General features: G+C 41.2%; 1 protein-coding gene across 2 annotated transcripts in view; it reads right to left on the bottom strand.

The window, feature by feature from the left end:
* Positions 1-8,479: 8,479 nt before the first annotated feature.
* Positions 8,480-21,093, bottom strand: part of LOC129813035 (apolipoprotein B-100-like) — a 36,868-nt gene continuing 24,254 nt past the window's right edge. For both annotated transcript variants that reach the window (XM_055865171.1, XM_055865170.1), the window contains exons 25-29: positions 11,967-19,556; positions 11,772-11,883; positions 11,636-11,665; positions 11,163-11,349; positions 8,480-10,950 (exon numbers count right to left, since the gene is read on the bottom strand). In XM_055865171.1, coding sequence (XP_055721146.1) covers positions 9,859-10,950; positions 11,163-11,349; positions 11,636-11,665; positions 11,772-11,883; positions 11,967-19,556 — 9,011 coding nt within the window. In that variant the 3' untranslated portion in view covers positions 8,480-9,858. The remainder of the gene's footprint in view (positions 10,951-11,162; positions 11,350-11,635; positions 11,666-11,771; positions 11,884-11,966; positions 19,557-21,093) is intronic.

Below are 21,093 nucleotides of genomic sequence, written 5' to 3' on the forward strand. Positions count from 1 at the left end.
GTAGGTTGAGTCTGGAAGTTCTGGTCCTTTGGTTGGTTCTGGACAGGTTGTTGTCTTCTCAGATTGGTCCTGATGAGCTGGGCGTCATCCTTCTGAGTCTTGTAGCAAAAGTTCTTTGTTACCAAATGTTCAGCTAAGCAGGAGATTTTGTGTGTGCGTAGTCAGCCCTCTGTCCTTGGGTATGTGTGTGTGTGTCTTATTATCTCGTGAAATGCGGGCCCAAGCACCCTTTTCTTATCAGTGTTTATGAAAGGTTTACGTCAGCCCTCTGTCCTTGGGTGTGTCTGTGGGTCTCTGTATCTGTTTATAAGTTTGTGAGAAACCCTGTTTAGAAAGAAGTTAGTTATAACAATGTAATAGCAATATGCTTGTGTTATTTTAAATGGTATTTATTACAACATACAGGCTTCATAATTCATGTTAACTGAATGGTATTATCTCATAGAACAAAACTTATAAGATCTCATTAGCCTGCTAACCCCCTTCTTTCCACATTCATTCCCCCATAGGAATGGCCAATGAACCATTTCTGTTTTTTAGGACTAGCCTACAAGCTGTCGAGCTCTATTGTCCAGCGCCCTTGGAACAATTAGGATTAAGTGCCTTGCTCAAGGGCACATCGACTGATTTCTCATCTTGTCTGATCAGGGGTTCGAACTAGCGACCTTTTCAGTTTCTTGCCCAAAGCTTTACCTGCTAGGCTACCTGGCACCCATAATAATCAGATCATTAAAAAACTACTATTGCATGTGAATGGATCTAAGACTATTTACATCTGTTTTAGATCTCTGTAAACATGTAAGAAGTGTTTAATATGGCAGGAATCCCATCCGTACGATTTAGAATTTTGATAATCTAAGCAACATGACTGCAATGTAGGCGGTCTGGAACACAGCCTCGTTCTTTGTCTTCTTCTTTCTCATTGAGGATTAATGCCAGTGCACAAAACAATGTTTAGGTGCATTACTGCCACCTTCTGAGCTGGAGTATAAACAAACATTCTTCTAGCATATTTTATGCTGGTTAATTATCATGCCTTGTGTGTGTGTGTATGCCTTGTGTGTGTGTCTGTGCCTTGTGTCTGTGTCTGTGTGTGTGTTCCAGTGAGTGCTCCTGTGTGTGCTTTGATTTCAGGAAACAAGTTAACACGCAGGACTGAGAGAGCCTCTCTCTGGGGAGAGGAGATAAAACTCTCCTCAACCCGTTGGATCTGGCCAACACGCTACACCTAAATCACTTAGGCACATTTCAGAGCTTTAACTATGTAGGGGCTGATATATGCCTGACCAGGTCCATAAAACAGCAGCTGGGCAATGATTGAGAAACATATAAGAACCATAGGATGCTTACAACTACCATGCATCACATCCATAGTCCAGCAAAATTGCTCACTATCACAGTGTGTTACTCGCTGTTGCACCTGCACCTTGTCAGATGGGGCAGCAGCACATTTAAAAGTTGGTCAGCATTTCCTGTTCGGCCTTCGCATTCACGCAACACCAATCCCCCCACTTCCAACCCTTGTTCTCTCTCTCTATCGCACTCTCTCCCCTCTCTCTCTATGGGCACTTCCCAGATTCAAGCTGGCGGGCTGCTGTCAGACATTTCCTGCCGAGTGTTACGCTGCACCAGCTGTGATCCCTAATGTAGCAAAGGTGATGCCCCCTGTTGACCGTGAGTAGAGAGCCAGTCATGTGCAGCCTACAGAGACACCTGCAAGTCCTTTGGGTCCAGCTGTGAAGAGTTCATTCAGAGAGTAGCTAGGCCCTGTGCGTAATAGATTTGGATGTGCTCCCAAACCTGGAGGGAGGGAGAGCAGGATGGGAGGGTGCAGGGGGTGAGGAGGAGGAGTGCGGGGCTACATGCAGCCTGTGGGAGGCAAAAGGGGTGGTGATGTTGCTGCTGCTGTTTCCAGCGGAATGTGACGTGATGCGATGTAGTCTGATGCGGTGTGGTGTGATGTGGTGTGGTGTGATTTTATGTGGTATGATGTGTGTTGTGATGTGATGGGATGGCTGAAAAGTTCTCAGACCTGACCTCATTATTTAGGAACCACAAGCTGGGAGCTGTTTAAGCTCCAGGGCTAAAGGAGCGAGGACATCAGCAACTTGTGTGTAGCAATAAAATCCCTCCTCCTCCCAGGTGGTGGATGTCCCTCTCCTGCTGCCAGAGGTGCCCCACTGAGCACAAACTGGTTGAATAAACGTTGTTTCAACGTAATTTGTCAACGTTTTGTGACGTAGAATCTATGTGGAAAATATGTTGGATATGCAAAAAGTAATCAACGGAAAATGTTGTTTAGAGGCTAATATTTCAACCACAGGATTATGTCATCATGGTAACCAATTTTAAACGTAGATAAATGTTGTTGAATTTGTAGCTTTGAAACAATATCAGATTTTTCAACGGTATATCCAGTATCAGAAAAAAATCAATGATGGGCAGAACCTCCTGGAGAGTTGAACTATCTACAGTTATCTTTTTGGTCTCCCATCCAGGGTTGTAACTAAGGCCATCCCTGCTTGGCTTTGATATTTGTCACTGACTACTACCCAATGTGCTATCGTGAGAATTATTATTGAGAGATCTCTTAATAACTAAATATATTCACTGTTGCTTATTGAAGTCATTTAAAGAGTAGGCTTAACAGAGCAAATGAAATGTAATCATACTTTATACGTGTAATGAGTGCATTGAGAGTCGGGAAGCAAGTACAGGGAGTGAGTGTTTTCATAAATAAAATAATAAACACGAAACACAAACAACGCACCGACATGAAACAGAATCAATAACACCTGAGGAAAGAACCAAGGGGAGTGACAGATATAGGGAAGATAATCAAGGAGGGGAGGAAGTATACGTGACAATACGTCATATATCGTCAATGATACTAGGCATATGTAGCATTTGTGAAGTCATTAACAGCTATTGCTTCAATTCAACCCAAGGTTCAACAAAAAATTGACAATATCCTACATATCGGCATAGGTTTTCAAGCATTGGTAGATTACATATCTAATCTTCAATTTAATAATTAATATGCTGGATTCATGACTCCAACTCAACCAAAAATCTAAGATAAAGCATAGCACAAAATTTAATTAAACTTTATTCAAAATGCTTTTAAAGTTTGATTTGATTTAGTCCTATTCTTTAACTTAGATTTTTTGTGGTTGAAATGGAGACGTGAATCCAACATATCAATTATTAATGTTGTCAACGCAACCAAATATCACATTTGAATAGCATTAACCCGCAGGACGGTTGAGATAACATAGGCTAATGTGATTAGCATGAGGTTGTAAGTAACACCATTTTTTCCCAGGACTTAGACATATCTGATATGGGCAGAAAGCTTACAATCTTGTTAATCTAACTGCACTGTCCAATTTACAGTAGCTATTACAGTGAACAAATACCATTCTATTGTTTGAGGAGAGTCCACAATTGTGAACTTGATACAACATTTTGAACAGATATGCAATGGTACATTGGATCAGTCTAAACTTTGCACAAACACTGCTGCCACCTAGTGGCCAAAAATCTAAATTGCGCCTGGAATAATGGAATAATACTTTATGGCCTTTCTCTTGCATTTAAAAGATGATTGTACAAAAACAAAAACAAGAATGCATGTTTTTTTCTTTGTATTATCTTTTACCAGATCTAATGTGTTATATTCTCCTACATTAATTTCACATTTCCACAAACTTCAAAGGGTTTCCTTTCAAATGGTATCAAGAATATGCATATTTTTGCTTCAGGTCCTGAACTACAGGGAGTTAGATTTATGTCATTTTAGGTGAAAATTTAAAAAAAGGTTCAGATCCTTTAGAGGTTTGAATAAACTTACTGTAAGTTGCTCTGGATAAGAGCATGTGCTAAATGACTAAAATGTCAAATGCATATTTTTTTAAAATACCAATGTCACTCACAAATGTATAATTTGTACAGGTCTTTATTAATGTAAAAGTTGTTATTTGTCATATTTGACTGTGCAAAACCTAGCAGTACTACTTACTTATACTTCTCTGAGACTGAGGAGGATATAGCATTTTGCAAAAAAAACATGATCTCTCTCAAATGAAACAATCAAGTGATAGATTTGAAACAAATGCATGTCTGTGATTGAACAACCCCATGCCATGATTAGATAATGATAAAACACACCAATCACTTTCATAATTTCTTTAAACAATAAAAGCTAATTTACCAATACTTCTGAAAATGGATATATAGCGTTTTTGAATTAAACTCGTCATTTACTCAAACTTAAAATGAGTAACACATCCATGGCCACATTTTGAGGTTGCTGTAACTATACAGTTGAAGTCGGAAGTTTACATACACTTAGGTTGGAGTCATTAAAACTCATTTTTCAACCACTCCACAAATGTCTTGTAAACAACCTATGGTTTTGGCAAGTCAGTTAGGACATCTACTTTGTGCATGACACAAGTCATTTTCCAACAATTGTTTACAGACAGATTATTTCACTTCACTGTATCACAATTCCAGTGGGTTAGAAGTTTACATACACTAAGTTGACTGTGCCTTTAAATAGCTTGGAAAATTCCAGAAAATGAGGTCATGGCTTTAGAAGCTTCTGATAGGCTAATTGACATAATTTCAGTCAATTGGAGGTGTACCTGTGGATGTATTTCAAGGCCTACCTTCAAACACAGTACCTCTTTTCTTGACATCATGGGAAAATCAAAAGAAATCAGCCAAGGCCTCAGAAAAAAATTGTAGACCTCTACAAGTCTGGTTCATCCTTGGGAGCATTTTCCAAATGCCTGAAGGTACCATGTTCATCTGTACAAACAATAGTACGCAAGTATAAACACCATGGGACCACGCAGCCGTCATACCGCTCAGGAAGGAGACGCATTCTGTCTCCTAGAGAAGAACCTACTTTGGTGCCAAAAGTGCAAATCAATCCCAGAACAACAGCAAAGGACCTTGTGAAGATGCTGGAGGAAACGGGTACAAAAGTATCTTTATCCACAGTAAAACAAGTCCTATTTTGACATAACCTGAAAGGCCGCTCAGCAAGGAAGAAGCCACTGCTCCAAAACCGCCATAAAAAAGCCAGACTACGGTTTGCAACTGTGCATGGGGACAAAGATCCTACTTTTTGGATGTCCTCTGGTCTGATGAAACAAAAATAGAACTGTTTGGCCATAATGACCATTGTTATGTTTGGAGGAAAAAGGGGGAGACTTGCAAGCCGAAGAACACCATCCCAAACGTGAAGCACAGGGGTAGCAGCATCATGTTGTGGGGGTGATTTTTTGCAGGAGGGACTGGTGCGCTTCACAAAATCGATGACATTCATGAGGAAGGAAAAAATGTGGATATATTGAAGCAACATTTCAAGACATCAGTCATAAAGTTAAAGCTTGGTCGCAAATGGGTCTTCCAAATGGACAATAACCCCAAGCATACTTCCAAAGTTGTGGCAAAATGGCTTAAGGACAACAAAGTCAAGGTACTGGAGTGGCCATCACAAAGCCCTGACCTCAATCCTATAGAACTGTTTTGGGCTGAACTGAAAAAGCGTGTGCGAGCAAGGAGGCCTACAGACCTGACTCAGTTACACCAGCTCTGTCAGGAGGAATGGGCCAAAACTCACCCAACTTATTGTGGGAAGCTTGTGGAAGGCTAACCGAAACGTTTGACCTAAGTTAAACAATTAAAGGCAGTGCTACCAAATACTAATTGAGTGTATGTAAACTTCTGACCCACTGGGAATGCGATGAAATAAATAAAAGCTGAACTAAATCATTCTCTCTTATTATTCTGACATTTCACATTCTTAAAATAAAGTGGTGATCCTAACTGACCTAAGACAGGGCATTTTTAGAAGGATTAAATGTCAGGAATTGTGAAAAACTGAGTTTAAATGTATTTGGCTAAGGTGTATGTAAACTTCCGACTTCAACTGTAAATATCTGCTTATGTAATAATAGAAAGTATACATGCTCAAGATAGCATGCAAAGGTCACAGGTCTGTGGAGATCTTCACAACTGCTTTAATAATATGAGCAGAATCCCTTGCACTATGTACTTTTAATGTAATTTCAATTGCAATCCAGGCCATTTTGGTTGTGCTATTAGACAAAGTACAGTGACATTAAATTGTTGTAAAATACAAAATATCTGACATTGTATTCCCATTTGAACCTTGGGCTAGATTGTATCAGATCTGCACTAGCCAACACCTGAATAGTGGTTGTTTTGGCAGTGTCTGAGGTGGACCTACGTAGAGCTGTCAAATCCACAAGCGGCTCCCGGCATTATACATAAAGTGTGACATTAACAGAAATCAGCTTTGTTTACAAGTTCGAACACTAGCACATGTGATGTAATCTACACCTCAATTAGGCTGATAGAATTCCTCTATTTTGATGATTTCGAAATTTAAGTGTCCTTATTTCTATATAGCCTACACTTTCTCATTCTGAACTTCTAACATGAGTGGGACGGGTGTGGCTTTGTAACTATGATCACACGAGAAACCACTTTGATTTGACAGCTCTACCTCCGACACTGCCAAAGCAGCAGCTATTTCTTGTTAACGCTTGATCTGATCCAGGGCTTTGTTGTGCTTTTAAATGGTTGAAAATGCAGTGATAGCACATGTTGATGACAACTAAACCAAAATCCGACATTTTTTTATTGGAATTTGCTTGTGCTATTAGATGGTTGAAAGAATAGTAGTAACACATTGGGAATTCAACAACCTTCTGGCTGTCTTTTTGAGTGGGTGAATAAAGGTTGAAATGTCATTGATCAACGTCTCCAAATAATACCCAAATGTCCATGTTGAAATGACGTGGTGTGCCCAGTGGGGCCTCTCTTCCATTTGCAGATTTGTTCTTGGGGGCATCCTTCTTAGTAAGGTAGGCGGTACTTTACTTTTGCACACAATTATCATGAGTATCGTGACATAATATTTCAGAGTGGCAGAATAGTGTTTTTATTTGCCTTTATGTGAAGTTTATATTAGGTCAACTCAGATTGACTTAAGGAAAACCTTTTAATTTCAAAGAGCGAAGGGTGTCAACAGGTGTGAGAGGAAAGCTACTGGCTGGCGTTGGTGTCTTTTTTATGTAGCCAGTGTGTCTTCATCAAGGCCCTAATGGAAAGAAAACTGACCTTTTGACTAGTACAATCCTGATGCAAGGTGCTAATGACAAAGTCTCTCAGGAGCAAGGCTGCATCTGATCTTGAAGGTCAGAGATGAAACATTGCAAGAATTTACAATAAGTCATATGAGTTTTATCACTGTCCAGTTCAACACACAGCTGGCAATGTGCAGGAGGAATATTATGGGAAAGGGGTGGGGGTTTCACAGTGGATGTTTTATTGCCTTTTACGCACCTCGTAAATCACAGACATTTTGTTTTCTTTCGCAGCCTTGTTACTCCTTCACAGAGATGAGATTACTCATGGCTGGCAGTAATCCAATTCAGGGGTATTCAACAATAGGAAATCCTATTAATGACCTCTGAAGTCACTTTAACATCTGAGCAATGGCTTGTGTTATAGAGACTACCTTGTCAGTTAAGTTTGGCTACCTGCAGGCTACAGTGGCACCATCTTGGCAGGCCAGTAGGTGCCCAGGTAACCTGCGGACATACAGTATGATTCAGTTCCATGATTGTCTGATACCTACCTGTACATACTACCTCAACTAACCGGTGCCTCCGCACATTGACTCTGTACCGGCACCCCCCTGTATATATTGTTATTTTTTACGGCTGCTCTTTAATTACTTGTAATCTCTTATTCTTATCTGTATTTTTTGAAACTGCACTGTTGGTTAGGTGCTCGTAAGTAAGCATTTCACTGTAAGGTCTACACCTGTTGTATTTGGCGCATGTGACTAATACAATTTGATTTGATTTGATTTGCCAGAGACGTAATTGTGTGTGATCGTGTTTGTATGACAATGTAAAAATAAATTAGGTATTGGATGGTAAGGATGAGGGTGTAATGTTTTTTTCTTTCATTTTTGGGGTCGGGGAGAGAGCAGCGGGTGGGATTGAAAAGGAAAAAAATGGTGTGTACAACTGTATAACTCCATATTTGACTGTCCAACTTCTATGTTTTCATAGAAATAAATGACAAAAAAAATGGTGTGTACAACTGTATAACTCCATATTTGACTGTCCAACTTCTATGTTTTCATAGAAATAAATGACAAAAAAACTAATTTACTACCGTCCAACACCAAAACACATCCTCATTTGTTGACTGCTATGAATATTTAAAGAAATATGATGTATGATTGCTCCTAAAAATAAAGCCACACTGAACTTTTCATTTTTTACATTTTCTGAAATGAACATGAAACTCATACAGATACTTGTCCAAGCTGGACATGTGACTTAGTCACTTTAATCTGAAGGAGATTGCTCATAATGAAGTAATACATGAAGCCAACGTCCTTTCTGACTCCACGTTCCAACAATGATCTTTAATCTTTTTTATTCTTATGTTAGTTATTTATGAGATATAATACATTTCTACATTTTGATATTTTATATATTTTTGAGCAAAGCTCAAACACAACACTTTTTGATAGACTACTGTGGGAAAAACAGTTTTCACTTGCAACCATCACAGCCCTGAATTCCAAACAGATGACAGCCACCAAGCTTAGCAACATTTGTTATGGGCCCCTCTTTGATAGAGTATATGAAATAGCAGTGGGGAGCATTAAGTGTCCAACCAGGTAACCAGGGGAAATAAGCAGGGGGAATGTGGCACACATTATGAAAGAGAGCAAGAGGCTGTATGGGATATTGGGAGTGAGAAAGAAGGGAGGGCAAAATGGAGAGAAGAGGCAGGGTGAAGGGTGAATAACTGGACCTACAGATGTAGGATCTTAATTTGACCTGTATTGTCTCAGTGAAATCATCCCGCAGCAACAGGAGTTGAACGTTTAGTCCATAATGTTGCTTGATCGGTGGTTAGGATATAAGCTGGCCAAAATTAGACTACATGAAAAGTGCAATACTGTTAATATAGCCGTGTATTAGTGCGGGTTTTCAGTTAATTTATGTAAATCACGAAGCTCATCTGCATTTCCTACAGTGCAGGAAGTTTTTCAGCAACCGAAGAGTGATCAAATTAAGATCCAACATCTGTAGCAAACAAAGGTTTTTAGCTTTCTTAGTAGAGAGTTGGAATTCTAAAACCAGAAGTATTCCAATGAGTTGGACTACCCTGCCATCTAAAGGCCACACGGTTTTAACTTGAGCTCGAACAAAAGAAGAGTCTGGAGTCTTTACTTTATGTGTGTGAACCATCTTCCTTAATTTGTTGGGATGTAAGAATCTCACTTGAAATAACTCATATTAAATGTGTTGTTGACCATACTTGTAAAAATTCCCTTTATTGTCTCAATTAACATGGTCATCAAAAATATGATTGTTCAGGCATTTTTTTTAAAACGAGCTCTTTTAAAAATGAAACACAGTGATATATAATAACAGCTCAAATATAATGTATATGTATTAGAATAATATTTTTTTGTTTTCCACATAGCAAAGTCACGGCCCAAACATAAAGTATATGTTAGTATCACAGGAGGCTGCTGACGGGAGAATGCCTCATAATAATGGCCGGAATGAAGCATATGGAATAGCATTAATTACAGAAACCATGTGTTTGGTGTATTTGATACCATTCCAATGATTCCGCTCCAGCCATTACCACAAGCCCGTTCCCCTCAATAAAGGTGCCACCAACCTCCTGTGCTTAGTATAGTGTTTTCTTTTCATATAGAAAAGTATATTTAGTTAGCTGTTCTTATTCAAGTGGTGGTAATAAGCATTGCTCGCTCACTCACTGCCTGATCTGTGTTGGCCACTCACTGAAAGACTTCCAAAAGAAGGGAAGGGGAACATCAATGTCCATCTTTTTCAATGTTACTCTTATGTATGGAGCTGTGTTCTGCGATGCCTGCTCCATTAGATCAATAAATTCATTGAGTCCCCCATAAAAGTGAGACTGAAAAAAATCGACAAGCTCCTTGAGGTCATTGTTCACACGATCCACTGTCACCTCGTTATAGATTTCCTGGATCTTTATTTTGGCAGTATCTTTGTACTCACCAGCTTCAGATTTTGTCACGTGCATGTCACGCTCAAGAGAACGCAAAATTTCCTTCAGGTCTTGTGTCTTCAGAGAGGCAAGGAACTCTGCTGCCCTCTGGAAACATAGCTGCAGGAGATCATGAACTTCCTGGATCAGCTCCTCCAGACTCACGTCCTCCAAGTGTCTCACTACCTTGGTCATCTCATCCTGGATGGCACTCATGGCAGACCTCAGGTTGGCAACAATCTTGTTTCCGTTGACAACTACATTGCTACCAGGGATTGTGAACTGAACACCTTTAATGAAACTTTCAATTATATCAGTTATGGTCTCCATGAGATTTGAGAACCTTTGGGCAGCCCGGTCAATGGTTGCAGACACAGAGCGACTGGCCCTCTCGTAGAGCTCCTGTCCAGAAAGTCTCTCCTCTATTCCGGGCAGAGCAAAATTAGTCTCACGCAAGAACGTAAGAACACTGTTAAGCAGTTCAGTGATGTCGATAGACGGTATACTGTCAGCTGCATTCCTAAACATCTCTCTCATAGAATTCTGTAGTGTATCAAAACCCAATGGGACCTCATGATAGGCTCTCTCAATGATGTTGGAGACAGAGTTCTTCAGCTTAATGGAGGCACGGTTTACACTGAAGCCAAAGTGAGCTGTGTGATACTTGTTTATGAATTTGAGCAGCGCATCTGTGATGGCAGGCATCCGCTCTTTGAGCCCTTCGATGGTGTAATGCATGGTATCCATGTTCCAGGCAACCTGGAAACTCAACTTCTCAGAGCTCTTCAGAGTGGCTTTGACACTCACAATGTCCGTATCCTTATCAGGGGTAGACTGGATGGATAAGGAACAAGTAAGAGGGGATTAGAATTGTTTGTCTCATTCCTTCAGTATAAACACTGATTAAGGCAACAACAAATAAAGCTATGTATTGTGTCCATAGAAAATAACATCTTGAATACTCTAAGCTTTCAGTTTGACAATTCATAGGCAGAGGTGTGTAGTATGCATATAAAAAAAGTTCAAAGAATTCAGATGTGTCTTACCAGGTAGCGACTGAACACTTTTCCGTACACCTGTGAAGGTGACCTCCAAGTAAAAAGGAATCCGAGGAAACCAATAGATGGGGAAGCCATGGAATTGGTGATGCCATCCTTGCGGGAAGCATAGCGGAAGCTCACATCAACAAAGGTTGGGCTGGTGATATCCACATTCAAAGTATGACGAGATACACTGAAAGATAAAGGACACTTGGTTAGATTTTTATGCGATTATGATCTGTCTGTTGGGGAAAATCTGGGCTGAAAATCTGGGCTGAAAGGTAGAAATGTACAGGATGTCTGGGGCGGCAGGTCGCCTAGTGGTTAGAGTGTTGGGCCAGTAACCGAAAGGTTGCCCAGGTTCCCCGTTCTGCCCCTGAACAAGGCTGTTCCCCGGTAGGCCATCATTGTAAATAAGAATTTGTTCTTAACTCACTTGCCTAGTAAAATAAAACATCTAATTATCTTGTGGTACTTACATAGCATCAGGAGAGGCTTGCCGTTTCATCCTAAGAAAAGAGATTACATTTAAATCAGAAAAATATGTTGTTATCTTATTATTTGGTAGCATTGTATTTTCGAAAGCATCAGTCTTACTTTCATAACATATTTTACCTGAGATTTTGTGAGAAGACATGCTGCCAGTCGACATTTATGTCACTGTGAACTAAGTTGCATTTCCCATTCATGCGGACTGCTCCTTTTTCAAAACGAAGAGTGGCGGTGGCTGCAGGGACAAATATACAAAAATAAATGTAAACCTGAAAGTACTTGGAGAAAGTAATCTAAAGTAAATTTTTCAAATCTTACCATCGAGGTCATACTCCAGGAAGATCATAGTGGAGGTACAGATGGACTTCAGTGAAGTGACAACGTTGGACTCCTTGTTTTCCAGGTTTGCAGTTGATGTCACATTGTAAATTGGGGATAACACCTTCACAGTGGTGGAGAGGGCACCGAAGGCTGGGATAAACACACTTACAGGCAAGTTCAGGGAGATTTCAGGGATTTCAATCTTCTGTTCTGGGATGGTAATGGTTGGCATTTCAAAGTTGGAAATCTGACTAGCAATCTCATCCAAATGAATGGTGTGCTCACCAATGGTAATGGACTTGGGGAAGGTAAATGATGAGATAGTGATTTCATACTGTCGCAGCTTCACTGACAGGAAGGACATTCTGTTCTGTAGAAACTCTGTATCAATATCAAAACTGGGAATTTCCACCTTGGGCAGACCAGGCAGCAAGATGTCAAAGCCAGTGGTGCTTATCATCGTAGGGATCTCCAAATTCTTCAAATCAATTGAGAAGGCTGGCACATGGAGAGTGGTGAAGGGTACATCGAAAGCTGGAACATCGATGACAGGTGGCACTGAGACCTGATCTGGGAGATCAATATTTTGGAATCGCATGTCAATCGTCCTTACAGCCTTTGGGATCTCTTTCACCCAGCTAGGCACTGCTAGTGTCAATTCTGGGATATTGAAGGTGACCCCATTCTCAAATAATTTGGATGGTAAAGTGAAAATTATTCCCTCTTTGTTCTTTGTGTAAACTACAGTCGTGGACAGATTGAGGAATTGCATTTCATCCATTCTGGAGACCTGCTCTAACTTAAGCACATCCCAAATAGTCTTCTGGTAGACAGGGAGCCGGACAGACTTCAGGAAAGCAAGAGATCCTTCCACAGATTCAGCAATATCTATCTTCACTTCAGCCTCATCATTTGACAGAAGTAAGTCACAGGAATGTATAACAGAAGCAAGTTGCTCTCTGCCACTCCAGCTGAATGTCTGCTTATCTGCAGTGATGGAAAGATAATATTTCTGATCCACTCCTGCATCACCCGGAAGATCCATGTAATCAAATGGCTGGGTTGCATCAATGTTTACCTTAGCTGTCAGCGTTGTTAGAGGAACAAAGTCTAAGTTTGCTTTAACAGAGTGCTTCCCATTTGTATCAAACCCTGCCCAAACAATGTTAACCATATTGTTGCAGGTGCAATTCAAAGTTGCATACACACGCCTCAGAGATGCCTCAAGAGCTAGGTTGTTATTGATGTTCAGATTCAATATGGTAACCTTATCGTAAACAAGGTTGGAGTCTAGGTCAGTTTTCACTGTGGATCGCAAGCCATTTGCATTTAGGTAAATGTTAGCCTCGTTGTCTATAGCGCCATAGTAAACCATCCTTTTTACTGTTATGTCAGTTTTTCCTTTGGTAGAGGTCTCCAGTGAGACATAAGATGTAAGTCCCTCCAATGCCATGTTTTGATCAATGTTCCCCTTGCCTACAGCCTCAATCAGTGGCATATTAAGCATGTATTTTAGTTTAATCTTGGAGGCTACATTTGGTTTGGTCTTGGTATTTCCAAGAAGTTCCTGACTCAATTCCAGACTCACAAAGGGAAGGTTGACTCTTGCAACAGTTGCCAGAAAAGCTTCCATGTTCCTTTTAGAGAGACTAACAGTACAGTCGTGGCTGCCTTCTATGTTCTGGTGCTCCCAGGACAGAGCAGTGGCAAGTTTTAAACCCCTTGACCTTGTCAGGCTGGTAGACCCGTCAAGTTTACCTTTTAGAATATCAAACACAGAAGTTGAGGAAGCTCCGAATCGGGCAACAATGTCAGACTGGTTATAGAGGCCTACATTAGCAGTCAGGGTAATCACAGTGGACTTGAAAGAGAAATCGCATGTCATGTTGCCCATGGCAGGGATCATGATGTTGTTCTGAATGGCAGGTAGTGTGAATGAAGGAAGGGTCAGCTCACTCAATGTCTCAGGAATACGTAAGACTGGCAGCTCCAGAGATGGCAGCACCAGGGTATAAGATGGCACAGAAAAACCCATTGTTGGAACTTTAAAACCTGGTGTACTGACCTCCTTAGGGATGAAAAAGCCAAATGCAGGTAACTCTGCTCTGAAGCTAGAGACTTCAATATTCAGGATGGGTATTTTGTATCCAGGGACTGTGACGAACCTGGGAGGTTGGTTGGATGTGTCAATCTTATATTTGTCAAAATGTGTCTTGGCTTCATTGTAAGAGGTCGTCAGAAGGTTTACAAGTTTGTTTCTCCCTAACTCAAAGTGAGCCCTAAAAATGTCTAAATTACTAATTGCACTGTAGAAGGGATGTAGGTCATAATCAATGGTGTGCATGTCAGGGTTCTTCTGATACTGAAGCTTTAGGTTCATTTCAAATGATTGCCTAGGGGTGGTTAGAAGTTCCTTGAGGCCAGCATGCTCCCAAAGAGAAAGTTCTTGAATGTGAGGTGTTTTCAATCTAAGATAAGGCACTGTCATCTCAGGGATGGTGAGGGGAACGGTCAAAAAGTCAACATTGGCTTCACCGTTCATTGCTGCATAGATTCCAATGTCTTTCTGATTGTTGTCCATGGTGAAATTATGATAGTACTTGTACTGATTGAATCGAGCTAAGCCAGCCCAGCAGGCGTGCTGCATTTCAGAGTTAAGTATCACACCAAATTCATTTTGGAGATCAAACTTTCCTGTGAGTTTCAATGGGAAGATAACCTTTGAATTTCCTTCGTTTTTGCAATCTAGGACAATCTCAAAAGGATGGACCAAAAATTCCAAAGTGTTAGATATGGTTCCACTCATTCTTCCCATAAGCTCTGCATTGTGGGAGGCTGTGAGTGCAATCTTTAGGTCTCCCACATGGGCATCTCCATTTAAAACCGCAATACTGCTCTTGACGAAAGGAAGTTCTGTCTCAGCCCTGGCATCAACAGTGAAGTGGCTGAAAATGACAGATTCAGCATTCATGGTTTGTTTCATTTTCAAGACCTTGCTTTCAGTTTCTCCAACAAAGGTTAATTTCGCAGTGATAACATTGATGTTGAATTCTAGATTGTTTTTGTGTGTGCCTTCATCTGAGTAGTCTTGAATGGACCACTTTCCACTTCCTTCATTTCCAACAGTCACAGAAATAATACCAGATTCAAGACTGGCTGCTGCAGTCTGGGTCATGGTGGCTTGGCTTGATGTTTCAACAGCTGGGATGTTCAAGTTGTGGCTGTAGGTAGTGTCTATTGATGCAGAAATTCCACTCTTTAGGGACAGTGCAATGTTGTTCACCAGATCAGCTGTGTACATCTCAGTAGTGGCCTTAGCATTGGTCTTTGCTGTTGCTTCTGCAGAGGGTGCGCTGAAAGTCAGTGATCCCTCGTGATCTATAGAGAAGACCATGTGGGTGACATTCACAGTCTCAGTAAACACCAATGTTTCCATCTGAGAAGCTTCTAGACGAGCAGTGGCATCCAAGGAGTAGTCAAGGAATTCAAAGGCTGATTTGGCCTGAGAAGTAAGCGTGGCTGTGAACTTGGAAGTCTCTGGTGCATCTCTATTCAAATTAATTGTTGTTGAGTTCTCTAATGAGGCTACTGTCACAAGAGTGTAATGGGGGGAGTTCACTCTAAACTCGCCATAGAGCTTGCCAAAAGCAGGAATTTGAACTTCACTGTGGACCTGAGGGAACTTGAACTCCGGAATTGGAAGCATTGTGATTTCAAAGTTCTCCAGATTCAACTTTGGGAGGTTGATGGCTGGAAACTTGATCTCTAAAATAGTTATTTCTGGGAAGGTCAAGTCTGGGAGGTCGGATAAGTAAAGTGCTCTCAAGTCTCCAAAGATGGCCTCGGGTGGAGGCATTGGAACCTCATATTCTCTTACTTGGTCAATGAATGCAATTATTTTTTCTTTGATTTCCTCAAAATCTATGTTCATGGCTGGGACAGTGTAAAAACTCAGGATGGTGAACTCAGGGACTGAGATTTGAGCCGGAATGCTTATGTCCTGCAGCCTGTTCAGGTTGATTTGGATGGCGGGAATGACGAGGTCAGTGAGAGGCACTACAAAAGAGGGAATCACAACCTCTGCTGTCTTCAGTGCATCCAGAACACCATCCACAGCCTGACTGATCTGGTTTAATATATCTTGGTCCTCAACCACCCTGCGGATTTCCTCAATCAGTTTGTTGAACTGAACAGAAATGTAGGCAACCATGTTGGTATAGGAGTCACTTGCTCTTTGCAGATAGATGAGTATCTCCTCTCTAATGTTCATGCCATCAACTCTATCTCTCATGTCTTGAAGGGCTTGCTGTACAACTGTCTTTATATCGTTGAAGGCTGTAGTGTCAATCACATCTTTCATCATCTTCACGACTTCTGCAATTCTTGTCTCTTTGAGTTGTTCCAAGTATTTGAAGATAGAACCCTGGATCTTTCTAACAAATTCTCTGGAGGCCTCTATTTTTTGTGCAATTCCATAGGCTTCAATCTGATTATTAACATAACTTGTTAGTTCACTGATCTTCTGGTTAGCATCATCAACAAACACATTGTAATCAAATTCCTTTATAGTCTTGATGACTGAGCAAATGTATTCCTTTAGCTCATCAATACTTTGCTTGAAGTCAATTGATTTGAACTGATTTACAGACCCGTCCAGTAGTTGCATAACTTTGTCATACATGACTTCAACATCTATAGATTTCAAAGCATCAACCAGTGATTGCACAGTTTCTTGGATTCGGAATTCCTTGATGAGTACTACAGTCTGATCCATGAATACTTCAAATCTCTTGTCAAACTCATACCTGAGAAGCAGATCTCTGATATAAGAATACATAGCATTGATTTTGTCTGCAATTTCATATTCTTCAATCCAGTTGACAATCACATCCTTTATAGAGTCAAGGACCCTGGCCATCTGCTCAGTGGGAATCTTAGCAGTTAGCTGCTCCACATATTTAGCAAAGTCAAAGTTGATTGAGAGGGTGTAATCCCTCAGATCCTGGAAAAACATTGTGACATCAAAGGTCTCGATAACCTGTTTCAATTCACTAATTTTATCTTGAAGTTTTTCTTTGATTCTAAATCTACTATCAATGTCCCCCAACCAGGCAACACTGCTGTCTCCTAGCTTCTGAAGATCAATCTGTCTGATGACATCCTCAATTGCATCAATGACTCTGACAATTGTCTCTCTGATATTAAAATGGTAATCAACATCCTTCAGCATATTTCTAATTTGTGAGAGGACATTTGAAATGGCGTCTGACAAGTCTCCGCTGTCAATGCTGCCCCTGACTGTTGCAATCAGTTCACTGATTTTGGTTGCAATATCAATCAGTGTTTTTTCAATGTTCACCTTAAGATTCTCCACAGAGGCTTCCAAGTCTTCCAGTGTCACAGCATACTCTTGTGTCAAAATAATCAGTTTCTCTTTCACATCATTCACTTTGTTCTCCAAATCAATCCCTGTCATGAAGTCACTGACTTGCTGCGGCAGATTGTCCAAATGGACTCTTAGCCCACCAATTAGCTGGTTAATGTCTAAGCTGATGATATATTGTTGCATGGCCTCCAGAGCACTGACAACAGTAGTCTTGAGAAGATCAAAAGCAGCAGGAAAGCTTTTAATGAAGGGAAGCTTGATGATATGTGAGTTACTGTTCTTGTCATACTTCAGGAAACCGGAGACACTGAATTCTTGGTTTTCCTTCTCTGACCTTTTGTCTCCACCCTCTCCAGCCTCGTTTAAAAGGTTTGTAGATACTATTCCCTCAAACTCAATTCCAAGCATCTGAGCATTGTTGTAAGTGCTGACGTCTTGATTATAAGCGTGGTTGTCAAACTTGGATTTAGTTTTCCAGGTTAATGACTGTTCACTGGGTGTTAGAAGACCATCAAACTTGTTATCCAGGTGAGCAGAAGATTCCCAACTCTCCAGCATATGTGTGGTTGTGGCCCGGCAGTCATGTGAGTAAGCAAGTGCAAGAGGCTCTGCTTTCACAAGCAATTTGCTGTAGAGCTGCCCAGTGTGCTTCCCAAACAGGTCCACCTCACCATCACTGTTGATTATGGCATTGACAGTGACACTAAATGGCAGTGCCAAGGTGCGAATAGTGCTGACAAAACGTAATGATTCTGAGTTTATCCTTGCTTCACAGTTAGACTTGGAGGTCAGTCCTGCAATCTCAATTTCACAGTTGTGGCTCATCTGTGCATCCATTATCTTCCCAGTTGTACTACACTTCAGAGTGCCAGCTAGGTCAGCATAGTTTATTTCATAAGTGTGTCTGAGCTCATGTTTGTCTCCGTAGGCTCCTCTTAAACTTCCACTCAGGTCCAGCTTGGTAGGCTCCATTTTTACCTGGCCTTCATTGTTCATATGGACGTCAAAGAGCTTGAGATAATTTTTCATGTCAATGGAGGTAACAAAAGGCTTTACGTCAACCTTTATATCATGCTTGTAGGAGGCGTCCTCACAGATTAAGTTGTCTGTCTTAGAACGGAAGGCCAGGGTCCATAATGTGAGAGTCAGACTATGGGTGTTTTCTGTCTTCATGTTCTGCAGAGATCCCTTCATGTTGTTGGAGAAGATTAAACCCCGCCTGTTCAATACCAGGTTTGTTGTACTTCTTGCGTTTGAATCATAGGCGTTGCCTCTGAAGGCACTGCCTAAAGAAGCCTCAGTACTTGATATTCTGCCCACGAAGCTTAGCTCGGCTCTACTGTCTTCAGCCATTCCTTTGGTCGTGGAGGTCAGGGAGGCTCCACTACTATCTATGCCCCCATTGTAGATGTTCTCAAACGTCAATGGACTGCACTGCAGGCTGTTGGTGCCACTGGTAACCAGGCCATTTCTGTTCACTGTCACAGTGGCCTTATGCAATCCACGGCCACCTTTAACGGTAAGGGAGCCTTCAGAGTTGACTTCAAGACCGTCCATATTCAGGGAACCTGTGAGAAGGGAGTAAGCCTGGTTTGTTGCATCATCAGCCTGGGACTCAACTCTCAGAATGATTACCTCACTGGAGATTCCAAGTTCAACTTTGTTCTTAAGTATATTGCCCAGGGCATTGGAAACAGCATCACACTTCAGAGATAGTTGGCCATCCTTGTACTTGAGCTCTGCCACATGCTTGAGAGCATCGTCCTGCACATTGGTTCTGGACACAATGGACAACTCGTCATTGGCATACACTCCCTTGATCATGTTCTGAGCCTGGATAAGTGGGGAGTTCACCTGCAGGTTGGACTCTCCTCTTCCTTCTCTATCGAGGGGGCGAATGGCATAGTTATGTCTGTAGGTGGAGTCGGCTTTCCATGAGCCCACTCTGATGTTTCCATCCAAGCTACCATCCCCTGTGACCTCTTCAGAAGTGGATTCTGACATTGCTGAGTAGTACAGAAAGGTCTGCAGGCCCAGAGGACTTGAGGCTTCAATTTTGTAGTTGGCCTTAGCATTCAGTTTATCTGTAACACTCAAGGTTTCAAAGAAACTGAAGCTGGCATCGATGAAACTGTGGCTCAGGGACCCGTTGACTAGGTACTTCAGATTATCTTCCACTGTTCCTGAAATCATGCCTGTGCCTTTATGAAGACAAAAGGAGATGAAACCATTGTCATTATATAAACAGTGAAATATGGTGATATTCTATATTCTTAAATGTATGTGTGGAAAATATACAGTGCATTCGAAAAGTGTTCAGACCACTTCCCTTTTTCCACATTTTGTTAAGTTACAGCCTTATTATGAAATGGATTAAATAAACAATTTTCCTCATCAATCTTCCCACACATTACCCCATAATGACAAAGCAAAAACATTTTTTTTTAAATTGTTGCAAATGTATTACAAATAAAAAACAGAAACACATTATTTACATAAGTATTTAGACCCTCTGCTATGAGACTCAAAATTAAGCTCAGGTGCATCATTTTCCATTGATCATACTTGAGATGATGCTAAAACTTCATTGGAGTTCCTCTGTGGTAAATACAATTGATTGGACATGATTTGGAAAGACACACACCACATAAGGTCCCACAGTTGACAGTGCATGTCAGAGCAAAAACCAAGCCATGAGGTCGAAGAAATTGTCCGTAGAGCTCCGAGACAGGATTGTATGGAAGCACAGATCTGGGGAAGGGTACCAAAACATTTCTGCATCATTCAAGGTCCCCAAGAACACAGCAGCCTCCATCATTGTTAAATGGAAGAAGTTTGGAAGCACCAAGACTCTTCCTAGAGCTGGCCACCCAGCCAAACTGAGCAATAGGGGGAGAAGGGCCTTGGTCAGGGAGGTGACCAAAAACCCAATGGTAACTTTGACAGAGCTCCAGAGTTCCTCTGTGGAGATAGGAAAACTTTCCAGAAAGACAACCATCTCTGCAGTACTCCACCAATCAGGCCTTTATGATAGAGTGGCCAGACAGAAGCCACTCCTCAGTGAAGGCACATGACAGTCCGCTTGGAGTTTGCCAAAAGGCACCTAAAGGACTCTCAGATCATGAGAAACAAGATTCTCTGGTCTGATCAAACCAAGATTTAATTCTGGCTTGAATACCAAGCATCACGTCTGCAAGAAACCCGGCACCATCCCTACGGTGAAGCATGGTGGTGGCAGCATCATGCTGTGGGGATGTTTTTCAGCGGCAGGGTCTGGGAAACTAATCAGGATCGAGAGAAAGATGAACGTAGCAATATACAAAGAGATCCCTGATGACAACCTGCTCCAGAGCGCTCAGGACCACAGACTGGGGCGACGGTTCACCTTCCAACAGGACAACGACCCAGAGCACACAGCCAAGACAACGCAGGCGTGGCTTCGGGACAAGTCTCTGAATATCCTTGAGTGCAACTGGTCTGAATACTTATATAAATAAGGTATTTCTGTTTTAATTTTGAATACATTTGCAAAAATTTCTAAAAACCTGTTTTCACTTTGTCATTATGGGGTATTGTGTGTAGATTGATGAGGGAAAATAAACAATTTAATCCATTTTAGAATAAGGCTGTAACATAACAAAATATGAGAAAAGTCACGGGGTCTGAATCCTTTCCGAATGCACTGTACATTAAAATATAGCAGCGACCAGCAATGAACGGGGTTCACAGGATGACAGA

This window comes from Salvelinus fontinalis, chromosome 16 (assembly GCF_029448725.1).
Source record: "Salvelinus fontinalis isolate EN_2023a chromosome 16, ASM2944872v1, whole genome shotgun sequence".
NCBI lineage: Eukaryota > Metazoa > Chordata > Actinopteri > Salmoniformes > Salmonidae > Salvelinus > Salvelinus fontinalis.